General features: G+C 37.4%; 1 protein-coding gene across 8 annotated transcripts in view; it reads right to left on the minus strand.

Annotated features, from left to right (window-relative positions):
• Positions 1-3681: 3681 nt before the first annotated feature.
• The window catches only part of col16a1 (collagen, type XVI, alpha 1), a 95583-nt gene continuing 80832 nt past the window's right edge, over positions 3682-18432 (minus strand). For all 8 annotated transcript variants that reach the window (XM_047816393.1, XM_027133825.2, XM_027133826.2 and 5 more), the window contains 24 exons: positions 16525-16569; positions 15936-15980; positions 14249-14302; positions 14052-14105; positions 13807-13860; positions 13210-13254; positions 13009-13062; positions 12818-12853; positions 12670-12732; positions 12311-12382; positions 12040-12093; positions 11470-11514; positions 11227-11271; positions 10973-11026; positions 10349-10402; positions 10183-10233; positions 9988-10077; positions 9821-9856; positions 9645-9689; positions 8029-8226; positions 7825-7888; positions 7365-7541; positions 7184-7261; positions 3682-6406 (listed from right to left, as the gene is read on the minus strand). In XM_047816393.1, coding sequence (XP_047672349.1) covers positions 6210-6406; positions 7184-7261; positions 7365-7541; positions 7825-7888; positions 8029-8226; positions 9645-9689; positions 9821-9856; positions 9988-10077; positions 10183-10233; positions 10349-10402; positions 10973-11026; positions 11227-11271; positions 11470-11514; positions 12040-12093; positions 12311-12382; positions 12670-12732; positions 12818-12853; positions 13009-13062; positions 13210-13254; positions 13807-13860; positions 14052-14105; positions 14249-14302; positions 15936-15980; positions 16525-16569 — 1710 coding nt within the window. In that variant the 3' untranslated portion in view covers positions 3682-6209. The remainder of the gene's footprint in view (positions 6407-7183; positions 7262-7364; positions 7542-7824; positions 7889-8028; positions 8227-9644; positions 9690-9820; positions 9857-9987; positions 10078-10182; positions 10234-10348; positions 10403-10972; positions 11027-11226; positions 11272-11469; positions 11515-12039; positions 12094-12310; positions 12383-12669; positions 12733-12817; positions 12854-13008; positions 13063-13209; positions 13255-13806; positions 13861-14051; positions 14106-14248; positions 14303-15935; positions 15981-16524; positions 16570-18432) is intronic.

The raw sequence follows: 18432 nt of genomic DNA on the forward strand, positions 1-18432 counted from the left end.
AGGACAAGATAAGTGAAGAAATGTAAGTGGACCTAAAAACATACTGTATTATACTGAAGGATAGAAAAAAGGCCAATCTTGGTAAGGCAAGATGGATTCCCAAATGTGATTCAAGCATTAATCCATGTAAATACTGAACTTCATACATATAAGTTTGAAACCCTAAAATGCCATCTTTGTGGAATCCTCCTTCCCCATTTAAACACAATGCCACAAGTCCCTCCAGGATTCCATGATATTCAGATGAGCCTGAAAATTTTAAAGATGACAGTTTTCTGCAGGTTTGGGCAAAAATGCTGTGTAACATCATCCCAATATGCAACATTCAACCAAAACCTTATTTTATTCATGTGCTTCTAACATAAGTACAACTAAAATAGAAAGTAATTGTATTTTTTGTCTTCAATGGAAGAAGCTTATTCTTTGCAATTGTAATAAAGAGAATAAAATAAAAAAATAAAAAAAAAAATCAAAGTTTTCAAAATAAAAAAAAAAACAAAATTTTAAATTGGGATCAAAAATTTAGAAAAAAGCTGCAAAAGAGGGAAAATAGTGTTTTTCTCCGAATGTATCCCACACAAATACACAATGAACACCAGTAGCTGGTGTGGTGTAGTGTAGTGTAGCTGGTAATATGATGGAGTTTGCTGGGTTGGTAATACTGGTAGCTGGTAATATGATGGGGTTTGCTGGGTTGTGGCCAAAATTAGGGGGATTAATAGGGAAAACTATTAATGCAAACGAAATGTTCAAAACAGTTTTTGTTAAATAAACTATGAACATTAATGTTGCTTGGCTTGTTTTTCATCATTTCTGATTGTGCATTGATGATCTTGAAAAACCCTGATTTACAGAGTAGCTATTAATAGGACTGGTAGATGCCTGATGTACTGCTAATAGACATCACTGTGTTTTGATTTTTTAGAATGACGACGACACAAACAGAGAACAAAATGGCAGCAAAAAATCTGCAGTGCTTTAATTTGAAAACGAAATGAATCATCCACAATTTATATAAACAGGATAAGGTTCACCTGTTTCAAGAACATTCAAGAACATATCTTATCTTAATTAGAGAATTTTCTGCATAATAAATAATATCTTGTACTTTGTCAGGACTCAGCCCGGCAGGGCATACAGGTGATAACAAACTACAAGACAGCTTCACCTGCTTGTGATAGCGACGCCTCCCTCCAAGACGCGTTGAACGAGTTCTACGCTCGGTTCGAGGTACAGAACAACGTTACGCCAAGGAAGACCATCCCTCGTCCCGACGACCAGGTACTCTGTCTATCCTCGGCCGACCTGAGGTGATCTCTATGCAGAGTTAACCCACAGAAGGCTGCTGGACCAGACAACATTCCTGGCAGGGTGCTCAGAGAATGTGCAGAACAGCTAGCGGATGTCTTTACGGACATCAACATTTCCCTGAGCAGTGCCGTTGTTCCTACGTGCCTCAAAACTACCACCATCGTTCCTGTCCCAAAGAAGTCTACAGTGTCCTGCCTCAATGACTATCGTCCTGTTGCACTCACACCCATGGTTATGAAGTGCTTTGAGAAGCTCGTCATGAGGCACATCAAGACCCAGCTACCACCCTCACTGGACCCCCTACAGTTCGCGTATCGTCCAAACCGCTCCACAGATGATGCCATTACCACAGCCCTCCACTTAGCCCTCACCCATCTGGACAATAAAGACACTTATGTACGAATGCTGCTCATAGACTTTAGTTCAGCATTCAATACAATCATCCCTCAGCACCTGATTGGGAAGCTGAGCCTGCTGGGACTAAACACCTCCCTCTGCAACTGGATCCTGGACTTCCTGACTGGGAGACCTCAGTCAGTCCGGATTGGTAACTGCATCTCCAGCACCACCACACTGAACACTGGAGCTCCTCAAGGCTGCGTGCTCAGTCCACTGCTGTTCACTCTACTGACTCACGACTGTGCAGCAATGCACAGATCGAATCATATTATTAAGTTTGCCGATGACACGACCGTGGTGGGTCTCATCAACAAGAACGATGAGTCAGCATACAGGGAGGAGGTGCAACAACTAACTGCCTGGTGTAGAGCCAACAACCTTTCTCTGAATGTGGACAAAACTAAAGAGATGGTTGTGGACTTCAGGAGAGCACAGAGCGAACACTTTCTGCTGAACATCGACGGATCATCTGTAGAGATCGTCAAGAGCACCAAATTTCTTGGTGTTCATCTAGCGGAGAACCTCACCTGGTCACTCAACACCAGCGTCATCACCAAGAAAGCCCAGCAGCGTCACTACTTCCTCCGAAGGTTGAGAAAGGCACATCTCCCTCCCCCCATCCTGACCATGTTCTACATATGGACCATTGAGAGCATCCTGAGCAGCTGCATCACTGTCTGGTTTGGGAACTGTACGATCTCGGATCGCAAAACCCGACAGCGGATAGTGAGGACAGCGGAGAAGATCATTGGGGTCTCTCTTCCCTCTATCATGGACACTTACACCACACGCTGCAAAGCCAACAGCATTGTCGATGACCCCACACACCCCTCACACACACTTTTCACCCTCCTGCTGTCTGGAAAAAGATACCGAAGCATTCGGGCCCTCACGACCAGACTGCGTAACAGTTTCTTCCCACAAGCCATCAGACTTCTCAATAACTGAACTGTACTATACTGAGCACAACATACACACACATCATCTGTATGGACTGCACAGACCCTTACAAAACACACACTGTTTTGCACACTTTTCTGCTGTTTTTGCACATACTGTCCAACCTTTCAGCTGTTCTTGCACATATTGTACAATATCTCAGCCATTACGCACATACTATACAATATTTCAGTCATTTGCTGTTTTTTGCACAACTCTATATATTATCCAAAGGACCTGCTGCTAAGAAACTGTGTTCATTCTAATGTTACTGCACGAAATATTGTTTGAACATTCAGTATTTACACTGGTTGTTCTGTGCTGTTTCTGTTACTGTTTATTGTCTTTTGTGTATTGCATTTTTTTTGTACTTTTTGTATTGACTTGTAACTTTATGTCTGCACTGTTTTTTGTCCTGCAATGTCTTTTGTCCTGCACTGTCTTGTTTGTCTTGTCCTGCACTATTTGCACCAGGTTGCACAGTTGCACTTTATGTGGCTAAGACTACTTACATGTCCTTAGCCCTGTCTTTGTTTTATGTAGCACCATGATCCTGGAGAAACGTTGTCTCATTTCACTGTGTACTGCAACAGCTATATATGGTTGAAATGACAATAAAAGCTTCTTGACTCTTGACTTGATCCTTGTTGTGACATACCTACAGATCAATGGAGTCTTCTTGCACATACTGTACTTGGTGTTTTTTTGTTTGTTTGTTTTGTTTGTTTTTGTTTTTATTTTTACAATTCCAATACGGTTGTGAATATTTACGAATATAAATCCATAAAATATCATACATTCTAGACTTTGCTTGGTGAAAGTAGTATAAACAATTAGAAACAAATGATTTATTATTAATTACTTCTTGTGGGGAAAAAATTAAACAATTAAAATCAAATTACTTTCAGAAACACTGTACTTTCAGAGCTGCTGAAGAAACTTCCAGAACTTTCCCAACCTCTACAATGATCAATAGACATTAATGCTTGGATGGCTACAGTTGGCATTTCAATGAACAAATCCATAACAATCTGCTTTAAAAAAAGAACTTTATTGCTTTTCTTAGTTTTCTTTAAAAAAAATTGCACACAAACAGCTAACACATTGATGACACAATTGGATCTATATGTAATGGTGGCATTTTTTTAAATTGCTTTTTTGTAGGCTATTATAAAGCATATAAAATAGAATAAAAAAAAATCAAAGATGTTTACTGTCAATCAAAAACCTTTGGTAGCTATAATAATGTAAATTTAGCCATCTCTTTAATTTCACTAGAAACTCAACATATGAAGAACCATACAAAGTCGATGGTGGCCTTAATGGCACAACGGATGGATTTATAGATGCACTATGCAATAATTTTAAGTTTCGAGTTTTAACATAAGACAATATTAGCATATTTCATTTGAATTTCCAGAAATAGTTATATTAATTTCATTTTCATTGATTTCTAATATTAAAAGGATTTATAACATATTACACACAGATTTTATTAGAGCTATAAATTTGATGGTATCTTCTATAAAAACAAGTTTGGAAATAAAGCTAATAAAGCTATTACATTGTATTCTTACATAGTGCATCTTTAAGTAGTACCATGTTAGATACAATCTGACAAACCACATTACCTCACACACTCTCTCTCTCTTAAACACACACACACACACACACACACACACACACACACACACACACACACACACACACACACACACACACACACACACACACACACACACACACACATTCCTGTATTGCTGTACTTGTAAGGACCATGCGCTGACCGTTACTCACACGTGACGTTTTTTTTTTTTCAGTCCTAAAATAAATCACACATCTTGACTTTCTATTTTCGAAGAGAGGAAAAGCTCAATAATCCTCATAAGTGGATAATATAGAAATTCATCTACATATGTGAGGACATCCGGTCATCTGACAGCCACATATACAAGTACAGAAGTACAGAAACACACAGAAGCTGAAGGTCTGACAGAGAGGATAAAGTGCTGATGGTTAATGGATCTTGTCGGAGCCTGGCTGACACAGCAACACGCTGAATGGCATGGGATCAGAAAAGCTTTTAGATTATGAAATGAAAACTCAAAACCGTAGATGATGGTGTTTGAAGCACGTGGCTTTCTCACGATGGACGAGGAGCGAAGGAAATTCTAGCTGATGAGCGCATGTCAAAAGCAAATGAATCTTTATCTAGAAGGAACATTCGGTTTAACCTGAAAGTGGTTGACTATATCAGAAAAAAAATATTCAAGTTTAAAAAATATATAAAGTGGCAGAGGTCTCGAATGTGTCAGTGTACAAGGTCAAAGAGAGACACCTGACATAAAACTCAAATAAATATGACGGTCTCTGAAATATGCAATTAAAGTTATTATCAACTTCGATTTATTTAAATTCAACCAATTTACAAAAATCTATCTCGGAAGCGCTATTACAAATACCACATTATCTGAGACGCAAAAAGAAGGACTGAAATGCCGACATGCCAATCTGTTCAAAATGTATTATAAAAAGCCATTACATATAAATACAAATATGTACAACATAAGGCCTCAAAGAAAACAGGAATAATTATATCTCATTTGTGCCTTTACATCAAGCTACATCATAATGCTAGGACAATGGAGAATGGCAAGTTCCAAAATTTAGAATCTGGTTCAAATCAAATTTGAGATCATTACTTTTAAGTCAGTTTGGGGCATGAAGGCAATAAAAAAAAGCGCAATATTCATCAGCTACAGTACCACAAAAACCCAAGAAAACAATGATGAAAATGATTTGCAGAAGCATTACGGTACTAAATTGATGGAACAAAAAAAGTAAACATTGGCAAAGAATCAAGCTGGCTTCAAACTGTGATGATGCAGTTGTGACAAATGGATAGTGTTGCGCTGGGTTGGGCACAAAAGTGGATGCTGCTCTCTGGAGAGAAGGAAGAAGACATTTTATTAGTTCTTCCATCTTTCTCTGAGCAAAATACCATGCCTCCTGGCCCGCTAATGGCTGTGCCCAGCAAAGTGTCACGCAAAAGTTGAAAGCGTTTGAACTTTAGATGATCTTGGGCGTACCGCATCAAAGAGAATGTGTTTAAAATCACAGCTGTGAATTTTCTGGGAACAGTGTGAAACCAGCTTAATAGCTGAACTTTAGAGAGACAACATCATCGCGGCCAATGAAGCACAGATCATATGTTCAAGGTAGTGATAGTCCAGTAAGGAATGCTCTTTGTGTTCAGGGTTCTTAATGCAGGAGTTTTCATTCAAGCTTTGTTAAGAGAAAGTTGAACTCTGAGAAAGAGGCTTCACTCGCATTAGCACTTGGAGTTGCAGGGAACATTTTGGGTACCTTTTTGAAATAGCTTATAAACCAATCTGGCCCAGCCATGATTATATTGACAAAAATGCTCTTTAGCTCCATCGGTTCTCCATCACATCAAAGGCACATAGCAGGCAGATTTGGTATAGTTGATCTTTGGCTCTTGTAATTTTTTCCCCTATTTCTTACCCACCTTTTTCCCCCTCACTCTCATTCATCTCTCTCTAGTACATGGGCCCTTTCATTTGTGGGCCCTTAGGACTGTAATCCACAGGTCCACTCATGCAGTCAGATGGATGGCAACGGCCATCTTTACCCTTTGATCCAGATGGACCTGGTGGTCCAGGGATTCCAGGGATGCCCTGCTGTCCCGTGGCGCCTGGTGGTCCCATTTTACCATAACCAGGGGTTCCAGGAACACCTGAATTAAAAAAAAAAAGAACAAAGGGGATTGAATTATAAAGACAGCAAAGACTATGTGTAATATGAAGAAATGTAAATTAAAAAAATATATTTTTTTGCTCTTATTGAGCGTACTGAAGGTGCTGATTAATTATCGATAACTAATCAGTTCTAATATTTTATTCTAATAAATTAGCATTACTATAGCAACAGCTCATTTACAGAGACTTGTATGACATGCTAAAATTAAACATGCTTATTTTACAAAAAGAGATTAAGTTTTCTGTGAGGAATCTCCAGTGTCAATGCTTCGTAATGGTCAGTCATTTTTCCTTTGTGCTTTTTGGTTTCTTGGTAACATAACAAGCTTCGATTTTTTTTTACTTCCTCTAAAGCTTATAATCTGTCACTTTATGAAAAATAAAAATTAAGCTTATGTTACCTAGAAACCAGAAACCAGAATAAGTTGGTGAGTGTTTATAACTGCTATAATGTAAGTGACACTAAGTGGAACTAACTTGTATCAAAAGTGCAACACAGTATTAAATAATGGAGTCAAGAGAAATGTTGAAGGATGAAGGATGTTTTAGGAAATCATACATCACATGCCCAAATGCTTGATTCCTTAAATAATGCTTAAAGACATCTATTACTATTAATTACATATATTTTCATATACACCAAGATTACTCATAAAGCTATATAATAATTAGCAATAATAATGAGCAAGGTTTTGAATTTCTTTTTCATATTTGGTAAAGTAACTTTTTATCATTACAGATTTCCACATTCTAACCTGGAGCACCAGGGGGTCCGCTGTCTCCCATCTCTCCCACACCTTTATCTCCTTTTTCTCCCTTGACACCCGGAGGACCTGCAGATGCAAACAGAAATCCATTCTAGTCAGAAGTCAAGCACTCATCTTAAGCGAGAAATCTGCTTAATCTGTAGAAAAATGAGAAAAGAGCTCATTTTACCCTGAGGGCCCACAGGTCCTTGTCTACCCTCTCGCCCGAACTGTCCTGGACGCCCTGGAAGCCCTGGAGGTCCTGCTCTTCCTGGAGTGCCGTCTTTGCCTGGGGGTCCAGGTCTACCTGGGGATGCTACCATTTCCACTGGCATCTGCATGCGCGACATGTAATAGGCCATTCGCTCTGAGGAGATGAGCGCCGATGAGTAAGCATTAGTCAATGACAAATTACTTTAATACACATACAAAAAAAAAAGCACAATAACACTCAGTGCTGCTCCTAAAATAATGACCGTACCAGACTGACTATTGATCATTTCTACATAATTTTAACTATTCATTTTAGTTTCTCGGTATGACTGCAATTTAGACAACATTATTAGGCAATATTAACATTTAGTTAATTTTTTTTTCAAACTTTCTCATTTTTTCTCTTTCTATTCTTTGCTACCAGAAGTTGTTCTCACCATCAAAGATCTTAATAACCTGTTGTCTGATGAAAGACTTAATTTCATCATAGTTGACAACAGCCTGAAAAAGAAGAAAAAATATGATTATTTATTATTTATTCTTTATAAAATGCATCTTTTTACTGCTAATATCTGTAAATAACTAAATGATGATATCACGTACCATAAATCTTATTTTTGTTTATAAAGAGAGTGTCTTACATCATTTCCTGGCATTCCTGGTTGTCCAGCAGGTCCAGACTGTCCAGGTGCTCCAGGGCTTCCTCTCTCACCACGAGGACCAGCAGGTCCCATTACTCCTATTCCTGAATCTTTAGATTGGTATCCTGCTCCTCCAGGGGGTCCAGGACGACCACGTTCTCCTGGAGGACCCCTCAGGCCTGAAGTCCCTGCCTCACCCTGCAGAAGGTAACACACAGTGGCATGAAACTCTATTATGTACTCTTTAGTCAGTAATCTCACTTTGTTCTATGTTGGCCACTATAAAAAAAAGGATCACAGATTTCTTTCCATCACATTGGCCTGTTGCCAGATCATGTTTATCTGTTTTGTGTTAGTCTTTGATTAAATTGTTTATGTGTGTCACGGCTTGCTCTATAGTCTTGTGCTGCTTTTTGTCAGAAGTCCAAGCCTTGATTCTGTATTTCCTAGTTCTATATTCTCCTCTTTTGAATCCTTGCCTGTTTTTCTCGTTTCTGAAAGTTTCATTTAACTTTCCCTGCCTCTGTTTTGACATCAAGTAAGATTCTTGGATTTGTGCCAATACTGTATGAAATCTAGCATAGAATTCACATTTAAAATAAAATCCTGTCTCTACTCACCAAATGTTACAAATATCTAATCTGTAGTTTATTTAATGGTCTTTTACAATTTTATGGGGAGGGGGGAGCCTTTATTATCGCCACATATCCAATGCAGCACAGTGGAATTCTTTTCTTCACGTATCCCAACTGAGGAGGTTGGGGTCAGAGTGCAGGGGCCACTATGATACAGCACCCCTGGAGCACGGAGGTCTGAGGGCCTTGCTCAAGGGCCCAACAGTGGCAGTTTGGCAGTGCTGGGGCTTGAACCCTGATCCTCCAATCAACAACCCAGAGCCTTTAGCCACCACTGCCCAATAAAGTGAACTTGAACATAATAAACGAGATGTTTATTACTGAAACAGTTATTTTTTATTTTTATTTTTAATATTTATACTGGATTTTTCTGTAGTTCATAAACTTAGCTCCCACTTTACTTTGTGCATCATATGAATGTTCAGTAAGTCAGTAAGTCAGTGAGTCAGTCTTTATTAGTCAGTATCAAAGCCTCATCCATGTTTTAGCAAGTGAATATTTTATGAAAGCAATGCAATGCAATGCAAGTAATAATAATAATAATAATAATAATAATAATAATAATAATAATAATAATAATAATAATAATAATAATGGGAAAATCTAAATGATGTGAAATAAAATAAATAGAAAACGATATTTTAAATAATGTCTGTGGCAGGACTGATTATACCAACACATTTAGTAATAACTGTAAGTCAGAACAACCTTTATGGCAAAATTGGAATCTAATCTAGATGCTCCGCATTTAGAGCAACGGCTACAATCATTAAGCACGACTGTAAAGCTGAACATAGCTGAGGGATATGTATGATGGATGTCCTGTATAAAAGAGGGGGAAAGGAACACACACAAACACACACACACACACACACACACACACACACACACACACACACACACACACACACACACACACACACACACACACACATACACATACACACACATACACACACATACACACACATACACACACACCTTCTGTCCTTGTGGACCAGTTTCTCCAGGCAGTCCTGGTGCTCCCTAAACATCAGGTTAAAAAGGTACATGAGAGAAAATTATTAGTCAATTTGAATCTTTTGGAAACATGCAGATAAAGTGGCTGTTTAACTGACAGTAAAAACAGGCTTACATTAATAATAAACATGACTTACATCTTTCCCTGCTGCACCATCATTCCCTGGTTCTCCCTGAGAAAAATAAAAGTACAATAAACAAACAAACAAACAAACACACACACAAAAAAATCTTCAATTTAATATAAAAAGGTTAAGTTCTCATGTGAATTTATGACCAGCTTATAATAATTACAAATACCAACCATCTGTCCTGGATGCCCAGGGGCTCCTGGAGGCCCATTCATTCCTGGCAGCCCTCTTTCTCCAGCCTCCCCCTTGTCACCTTGAATTCCCTGCATGTTAACAGTAGGTTCACTCTCCAAACATGTGTATTATATGTTAATCATATCAACCTATTATTAGCACATTACAGCATCTTGTTTGGCTTGATCACTCACCGTGCCGGGAGCTCCAGCTGGTCCTGGTGGACCTGCCGGACCTGCAGAACCCTGCGGAGAGAATTAAGTAAACACTTAACCGCACATATGTTGTCATTTGTGCTGTTATGTTGTAGTTTTTTTTTTTTCAAATAAGGAAGCAAATAAGGAATTTTTTAACAGGTACCAGATGTCCTGGAGCACCAGGTGGTCCTTGTGGTCCTGGTGGACCAGGGTCACCCTGTAAGAATAGATCAAACACAGAAGAATGCAATATAGTTCTATAATTCAGCTACAGAAAATAAAATCTCTGAAACTTTGCTATTTTCATATTGTACTTTCCTTCTTCAGTCCTTATTTTCCATTACAAATTTTTCCATAGAACAAAACAGAGTAGCATCATTAAGAAAAAGATAAAATTAGACAAATTCTTTTTAATATGGTTCCTCTTTTAATAAGCTTTAAACGCAAACAGAATATAAAACTATTATTGTATTATTTATTGTGTTGGCCAGCCATAGATTAGAAAGCCCTTTTATCCTCACCCCAAAGTCTCCAAAAGCAGCTTGACTCTTGAAAAAAATGTAAACGCTGGCAAAGTGTGGATAGGTGAAGTGCCCATGTCTCAACGCTCATTGCTTGTTAAACTGAAGTGCTTCTTCATTCGCATGACTGATCCATGCTTATGAATTCAAATCATGCAAGCAATACATATTAAGCTGTGTTTTAATGACCATGTTTGCTGAAAAATCTCTGCGTGGTGAAGTCAGTCATCTATTATAATTATTATTTTAATGCCATAGTGACCCACCTCAAGTCCTGATCTACCTGATGCTCCAGGTGGGCCTTGAGGTCCGACATCTCCCTGTAGAAAACAAGCAAGAAAAAAAAAAAAAAAAAAAAAAAAAAAAAAAAGTTTTAAAATTTACAGATGGGGTGAAAATTTAAAAGAAAATAAAGAAGAATATTTTGCTTATATTTTGTGTTAAGAGTTAAAACCAGAAGAGCTGGGAATTAGTTTGTGTACATTAAAAGTGATTAGAAAATGAATAATCCATTTCTCACTTTCAGTCCTGGAAGGCCTGTGTGTCCTTTTATGCCTTTGAATCCCTGCCATGAAGAAAAGCACCAAATCATCAGCATGTAACAAGCAGCCACACAAGCGAACAATCCATCTGTCAAGTTCAAATCTGAATTTTTTAAGAGGATTTAATGTCCAGACGTGATGTTCCATTCATTTGCTACTGAGATAAAAGAATAGATTCCTCTATCAAGAATAGATGAATAGATGAAGATCCTCTCACATACCGGGATTCCCCTGGGGCCAATAGGGCCAGGTAGGCCTGGATCACCCTGTATGTTGAAAAGAGATAATAATAATAATAATAATAATAATAATAATAATAATAATAATAATAATAATAATAATAATAATAATAATAATAATAAAGACCAACAAATGAATAAATAAAAATAACTAAATGAGTCATTTGTCCACAATCAATATCACTAATTACTACGAAAAATATTTCTACAATTTTTATTTCAGAGATAAAAAAATAAATAAATATCCAACTAAAAATCCCCCCCAAAAAAGGTAAAATATAAGAGCTATATAAAAAAAATGTAAAACAAATGTTTTAATAAAAACCAATGCTAAAGCTGCCAATAGATAAATGAAGCTAAAATTAATAATAAAAATAAGTAAATAAATAAATTTAATTAAAATGAAAGAAATGTAATTAAAATTAATCCCATAAATCTTAAACCTGACCACAAAAAAAAAGAAAGAAAAAAGAAAAAGGGGCATTTTGAGCTGTCAGATATAGTATAGGATAAATATCTGAAACAAACAATGTGACATTGTGTTATTCTAACCCTCATTCCTGGTTTTCCATCTTTCCCATCAAGGCCATCCATCCCAGGTGCACCCTGCACACATTTGTAAGCCAAGGACAAACACACATGCATAAACAAGTGCAAACAAATGACAAACACATTTATTTACAGATACCTCCAGGGCAGGGACACTTCCGGCTGTACATCTTTACTAAATACTTCCCTAGGACATTGGCTATTCTCTGAAGAATGCAGTGCCATGTCAGCTATACAGATGTTACAGTTTCAGAGATTTTTCCTGGCACCTTACCTGCAATCCTGGTCCTCCAGAAGGTCCCGGAGGGCCTGTAGGTCCCTGTGGACCCTGAAGTCCTGGACTTCCCTAGACAATCAGATATAATTGATTAAATTACACACACAGAAATTAGTAAAAACAGCTACATGCTAGGGTGCGTTTTTTATTTTATTTGTGACTGTTAAAATAGATAATAACTGAAATGAACTTAGGCAATATTTTAAAGCATATTTGAGCGATATACTGAAAAATAATGATAGCATTCAGTATGTGACATAAAAAAAGTGAAATTGTGTTTATTAAAATGTACCAGCAATTCAGCACCGTATTATAACTTGTATATTAAAATAAACTAATCTAATAAGGCTACTTGCCTGATCTGCCTTTGGTCCTGGTGGTCCAGCAGGACCGATTTTTCCTGGGTTTCCTGGAGCTCCCTAAACACGCAATCGGCTTTTAGTCTCTGGGAGATCCATATATAAGCAATACAATGAAAACCATGCCTCAGAAATTTGTTTCTACCTGTTGTCCTGGGAATCCTGGTGGTCCTGGAAAACCCTAAAAAGAATAGTAATAAAAGAGTAACAGATACAGCTGGATTACTGAAAAGTGCTAGAGCTAAAAAAACAAAACAAAACATAACAAAAATACAAAACAAAAAAAAAATACATGAAAATATGGCAGTCTTTTTTTTTTTTTTAGATCTATCTTACCTGATCTCCCTTCAGTCCCATGGCTCCTGTCATTCCTCCGTCTCCTTTGGGACCCTAAACAAACACACAGACACACACAAACCAAACAAGCAGCTTTACATGGAAGATAAAATATACAGCAGTCGTATACCTCCATATACAAGACTGCACAAAGTTGATAAACAGCAGTGTTTCATAAAGGTAGAGAGACTGCTTTCTTACAGCTGGGCCTTGTGGTCCCTGATGACCTGGAAATCCTGGTGGGCCCTAAAGGTACAAACCAAGCATGAGGTATCAGCTTCACGTCAATGTCTTCTTGGGTGAACATTATTAATTAATAAATGACTTGCAAATGATTTGTTTTGATTTTGATTTCACAAAATTCTGACTGCTGGAATTAAAAATATTGGTTGATGCCCAGTTTAATGTTGTCATTTCTAGGGTAACATCTTATTCACAAGGACTTATTTACAGTATAATCTTCGATTCTGTCAAGTTTTCAAATGAAATGTGGAACAATCCTGAAAGGTTCTGTAATTCCAAATGGTCAAAAAGAGTCATCAGGACTTAGGACTCGAGACGTTTGAGTTCCAGAAAGAGAAATTGGTGTTAGAACCATAGCTATTTATAGCTGATATAATGCAAGTATTCATGATAATGCAGTCTAAATGGAACTATAAACAGATGATCAACTTTCCATTATTAATGGCCCACACCTTCAAATCACACCAACTGTAAATGATCATTTTCCCATAACAGCATGTCCAATTATGATTAATTTCTTTAATTATTAGACAACTGAACAGAAAATATTCATACTGATTCCCCTTTCTGCCCTACGGAGCCTGGACTTCCTCGTTCTCCTTTAAGTCCCTAAAGCAACAGAAGTAAGAATGTGTTAGTCAGCTCATCAAAATATGAGAAATATAACAACCCTTAAAATAAAACCCATCAATTACATGCACCCTTTTCCACATACTGGATGGAAAAAAGAAACAAATGTAAAAAAAAATATATAGTATGTCAGCAAAATACTGTATCGAGGGACAAGTACAGCTACTTACTGGAAGTCCAGGTGGTCCCATGGTTCCTGGGTATCCAGGAGTTCCTGGTGGACCCTGGAAAAAAAAAAAAAACAATACAAAAAATTTAAGAAAGTCCTCTAAATAAAGAACAATATAGATTATATTGTACAAATATTCAGGAACAGACAAACTGCAATACATTTATGCAAAAAAAACCACCATAATAATATACAAACCTGTTCTCCTTTCAGTCCCGATAATCCTTGAGGTCCTCTCTCCCCTTGCTGACCCTATAATTAATTAATATAAAAAAACAAAAAAAAAAGGAAAGAAAGAAATTTAAATAATAATAATAATAATAATAATAATAATAATAATAAGTAAATAAGTAAATAAGTAAATAAACAAACAAATAATAATAATAATAATAATAATAATAATAATAATAATAATAATAAGTTAATAAATAAGTAAACAAACAAACAAAACAATAATAATAATAATAATAATAATAATAATAATAATAATAATAATAATAATAATAATAATAATAATAATAATAATAATAAAGCTATGAAATAACTGAAAGGATTTGCTACTGAAACAGAATGAAGTCAGACCATGAAGTCTTCAACCATAACTTTTATACAAGTTGGCTTGTGGAAATTTGCTTTTGTGCTATCATTCTGAAATAAGGGCATGTATATAAAGGTAACAAAGTGCAGTAATGCAACCATCAACCATCAACAGTTTAAAAGCGCCCCTTTCCGGATCACTCAGATAGCTTTACGTTCTGCATCGTGATTTGAGAGGATTATAATGGTGTCTTGCCATTCAGATCTCATTTCTGCTGGGCTTGGTGCTAATGCGCTGCGCTGAATCCTGACACCATCTCATTATTTACTTCCTAAGCGAGACCCAGTAATGGGGTGGATGAATTATTGATCCCGCCACCATGTATTCCATGTAAACAAACAAATGATGCAGAGATATTACCTTTATTATCATAGAAGCCAAAACATACCTAGTGGCTATAGTAGATGTATAATGAAAGACATGTGCACCTGTACTAAATATCAGATAGTGTTATCCATTAAACGTCCTCCTGAATGAGGATATCGCTAATGGTTTTATCGATAAAAGCTTACTGTGCAAAGATATCAACATGAAGCTCCTAAGTGCTTATAGTCAGCTCCAAATAACAGATATGTTCTAAGCTACAATGCAGTTAATACATGTGAAAAAGACCCAGTCATGTTTGTAATAAAGTGACACAGACAGCGAGTTGAAAGGTGTGCAGTTCTTTCAGGGATGTGTGGGCTATTGATCAAAATGGTTCAACGGGTCAATCTTTAGGTTATATGCAATACTCAAACCTATTCTTCACAACGCAGAAGGTGAAATGAAAAACCTTCAACGGCTGTGTTTTTGACAGTCTCACTCTCTTGTAATCTAAAAGCTTGTTTACGAGACACCTAGAGGCTAAGCAACACCTCCAATTTGCATATCAATGCCATGGAAAATTTCAGTTCAGGAAACAAGAATCTTAACCGTCCCATTTTCCTGTTTTACTATGCTAAAAAAGAAAAGTCATGGCAGCAAATTTCAAACATTTCAACATCTATTGATGTAAATGAAAGAGTGCAGATAGAGCACACGTCACAGTGGGCCACAATGAGAACAGAAACCATGCTGGCATAAACTGCACTTATGTCTCAAAACTCTGTTAATAAAAAAAATGTTCAGAGAATGATTAAAAGTAGTCTGCGAGCAACACGCTCAACTTCATGTTTTTCATAAACAGAACAGTTTGCTTTTTTTTTTTTTGCACTTTTTTTTTGCGCTGCAGGATAGAAAAGTTTAAGAAGAATGCAATGAACTGGTGTGTACTCATGCCTTTGTGGAGGGGGTTACTACACTTACTGGGAGTCCAGGGGAGCCTTGAGGACCAGGGAATCCAATATTACCCTAAAGAAAGAAAGAAGTTTAGAAAAATAAATGATTTAGAATATATTAAGACCAACACTAACCAAAAACAGTGAATGGAGCATATGAATAAAGCAGATTGGAGTATCTCACTTATTATCCTTTAAATAGTGCTTACTCAAATGTCCTTTCTCAGTTTCTTCTTACATTGCACTTTTAAAGTAAAACACAAGAGGGCTCTGTGGTCTCACTGCAAAAACCAACGGCTTTTTTTCCCTCTATTTTATTCTTCCCAATAGAAAACAGGCAAACTGAAACAAACTGGCCTGCGTAAACAAGCAGAGTGCACTGGGACTAAATGTTAATGGCCAAATCGAGGCATGAAGAGCACTCCAGCGTCCGCTCCACTTCTAAAACGAGAATGTTTTTGCTCTGTAATGACATACGTTTCCACCATCTGGTCTTTGATAAGCATGGAGAACACGGAAATATAGTCAATATTTTGATGACAGAAAGAGATAACAAGGAAAGAAAAGACTGCCAGTTTGCTACGGTCAAAGTCACAAAATCTAAATCACAGACTTACTGGGGTTCCAGGAAGACCAGGAGGACCCCTCTCACCCCTGTCCCCCTAGAAAGACAGAAATTGACACAGAGCAGGGTACCATATGTTAAGAAATGATACTATATTTACATTTTCAAATACAGTACAAGAGAAATCACCAGTCTCTTTGCGGAAGATATCCAACATGCCTGCCTGTAATATTCAAATATAAGTGGAGCATGATCAAATATTAAATGTGTATCTTTAACAACAGTTTGAAAACTCTTCATGAAAGAATTGTAGCTGGAAAAGAGATAGTTAGTTAACAGCTAACTAATAGTTAAAGGTAATTGTGTATGTGCTTTGGCTCAGTCCTCCAGCTCCCTAAGAATCCCGAATAGAAAGCCCGCGGCTAAATGGGCTTAACACGGTTGAGTGGCTTCCTTCAACATAATGCCACTGTCCTGTTGTTGAGCTTGGTATATAAGCAGTATCAGTGCTTCAAATAAAGTAAAGACTATGTTTTTATACTTTATACAATGTTGTTCCCACGCTCTGTAGTGTAAACCTAAGGCAACATGTTGGATTACAAGCGGCTTGTCATTCTGCAATTTTGGGGTTTTATGACATTGCCTCACATTACCTCAGATTAGCCATTTTAAATAAACTGCTCTGATCTAAAGCTTTTCTGATCACAACCTCACTTCTGGTAGTGGGATGCCAAGGCCAGGATGCATGGCCCCTCTCTGCCAATCTGGTATATGGTCAGTGCCAAGTGCGGATGACTCAGTCTGCACTGCCGCTCAAATGCAATTCAATCCATATGTGCCAGGGATGATCTTTGAGCCGGAGGCCAAATAGTTCCTGGAAAGAGCACACATCTCAGAAAATAGAAACCATCATAGCCAAATGGTCTGGCCACATGACACCCTCAGGCTTGCCACCCTGCTTCAAGAAGTTTGTGCCCTTTTGGACAAAGTCATGATCAACATATTATACCTTAGAGTTCAGAACAAGGTTATTCACCAATCTTGTGTCTGATTTGCAAGGGCTGCATTGATTGCCTAATGCCACCCTGTCCTGTATGTTAGGACAGTTGTTATTCGTACCTTGCAGCCACATATCCGGTTCATGTCACTGAATATGTATGGTCCATGTCCCAGAGGCTAGGTATTCCAATTTAAAATCTTACTCATCCTCTGATTGTTACCATCTGTAACACTGTTATCATTAGGTTATCATGTCTATTCTCACACACATTGAAATACCCAGTATACCTCAGAAAAAAACGCAAAACTACAGAAGCAAGCCACACAATTCATCAGTGTGAAGCTATGGAGATTCATTAGGACTGCAAGCCAACCTGATATGAAAGGTGTTACAGGCTCAACAAGCATTATCATGCTCACCAATAGAAATTGGGCAAGCCTCTATGTGTGATGACAACTCTTATAGATGCTGCACCCAGAAATGGTGTCCTAGATAATCAACGTTTGGCAGGGCACATATGGACTTTTATACTGATGCCAAATTGACTCACGGTTGACTGTGTTTATCTCTAGCAGTGCTGAGCAATCTCTAAGGTCATGACTCTGAACTGGCCTCAGTGTAGACTATATTAAGTTCGGTCTCTTCCAGTGATTCTGCCCATGCTACAATAAATAAATAAATAAATAAATAAATAAATAAATAAATAAATAAATAAATAAATCAGAAATCAGACCACAAAGTAGTTATAGAGTAGTTCAAAAAGTAGTCTGTTTTTTGCTGATCTGCTGATCTCCACTGATAGTGGAGAGAATGCCATGGCAGATTCCCTCTGACTATATCTGTTGTACCAAATGGACTGAATGATTTGGCCAAAATAGCTTTGCCTGAAGGTTTGGCCCCATGGAGTGAAGGGCAGGTCGAGTGTTGTGGAACATTCCTGGAATCAAGAGATCTTGATAT

This window comes from Tachysurus fulvidraco, chromosome 7 (assembly GCF_022655615.1).
Source record: "Tachysurus fulvidraco isolate hzauxx_2018 chromosome 7, HZAU_PFXX_2.0, whole genome shotgun sequence".
Lineage (NCBI taxonomy): Eukaryota > Metazoa > Chordata > Actinopteri > Siluriformes > Bagridae > Tachysurus > Tachysurus fulvidraco.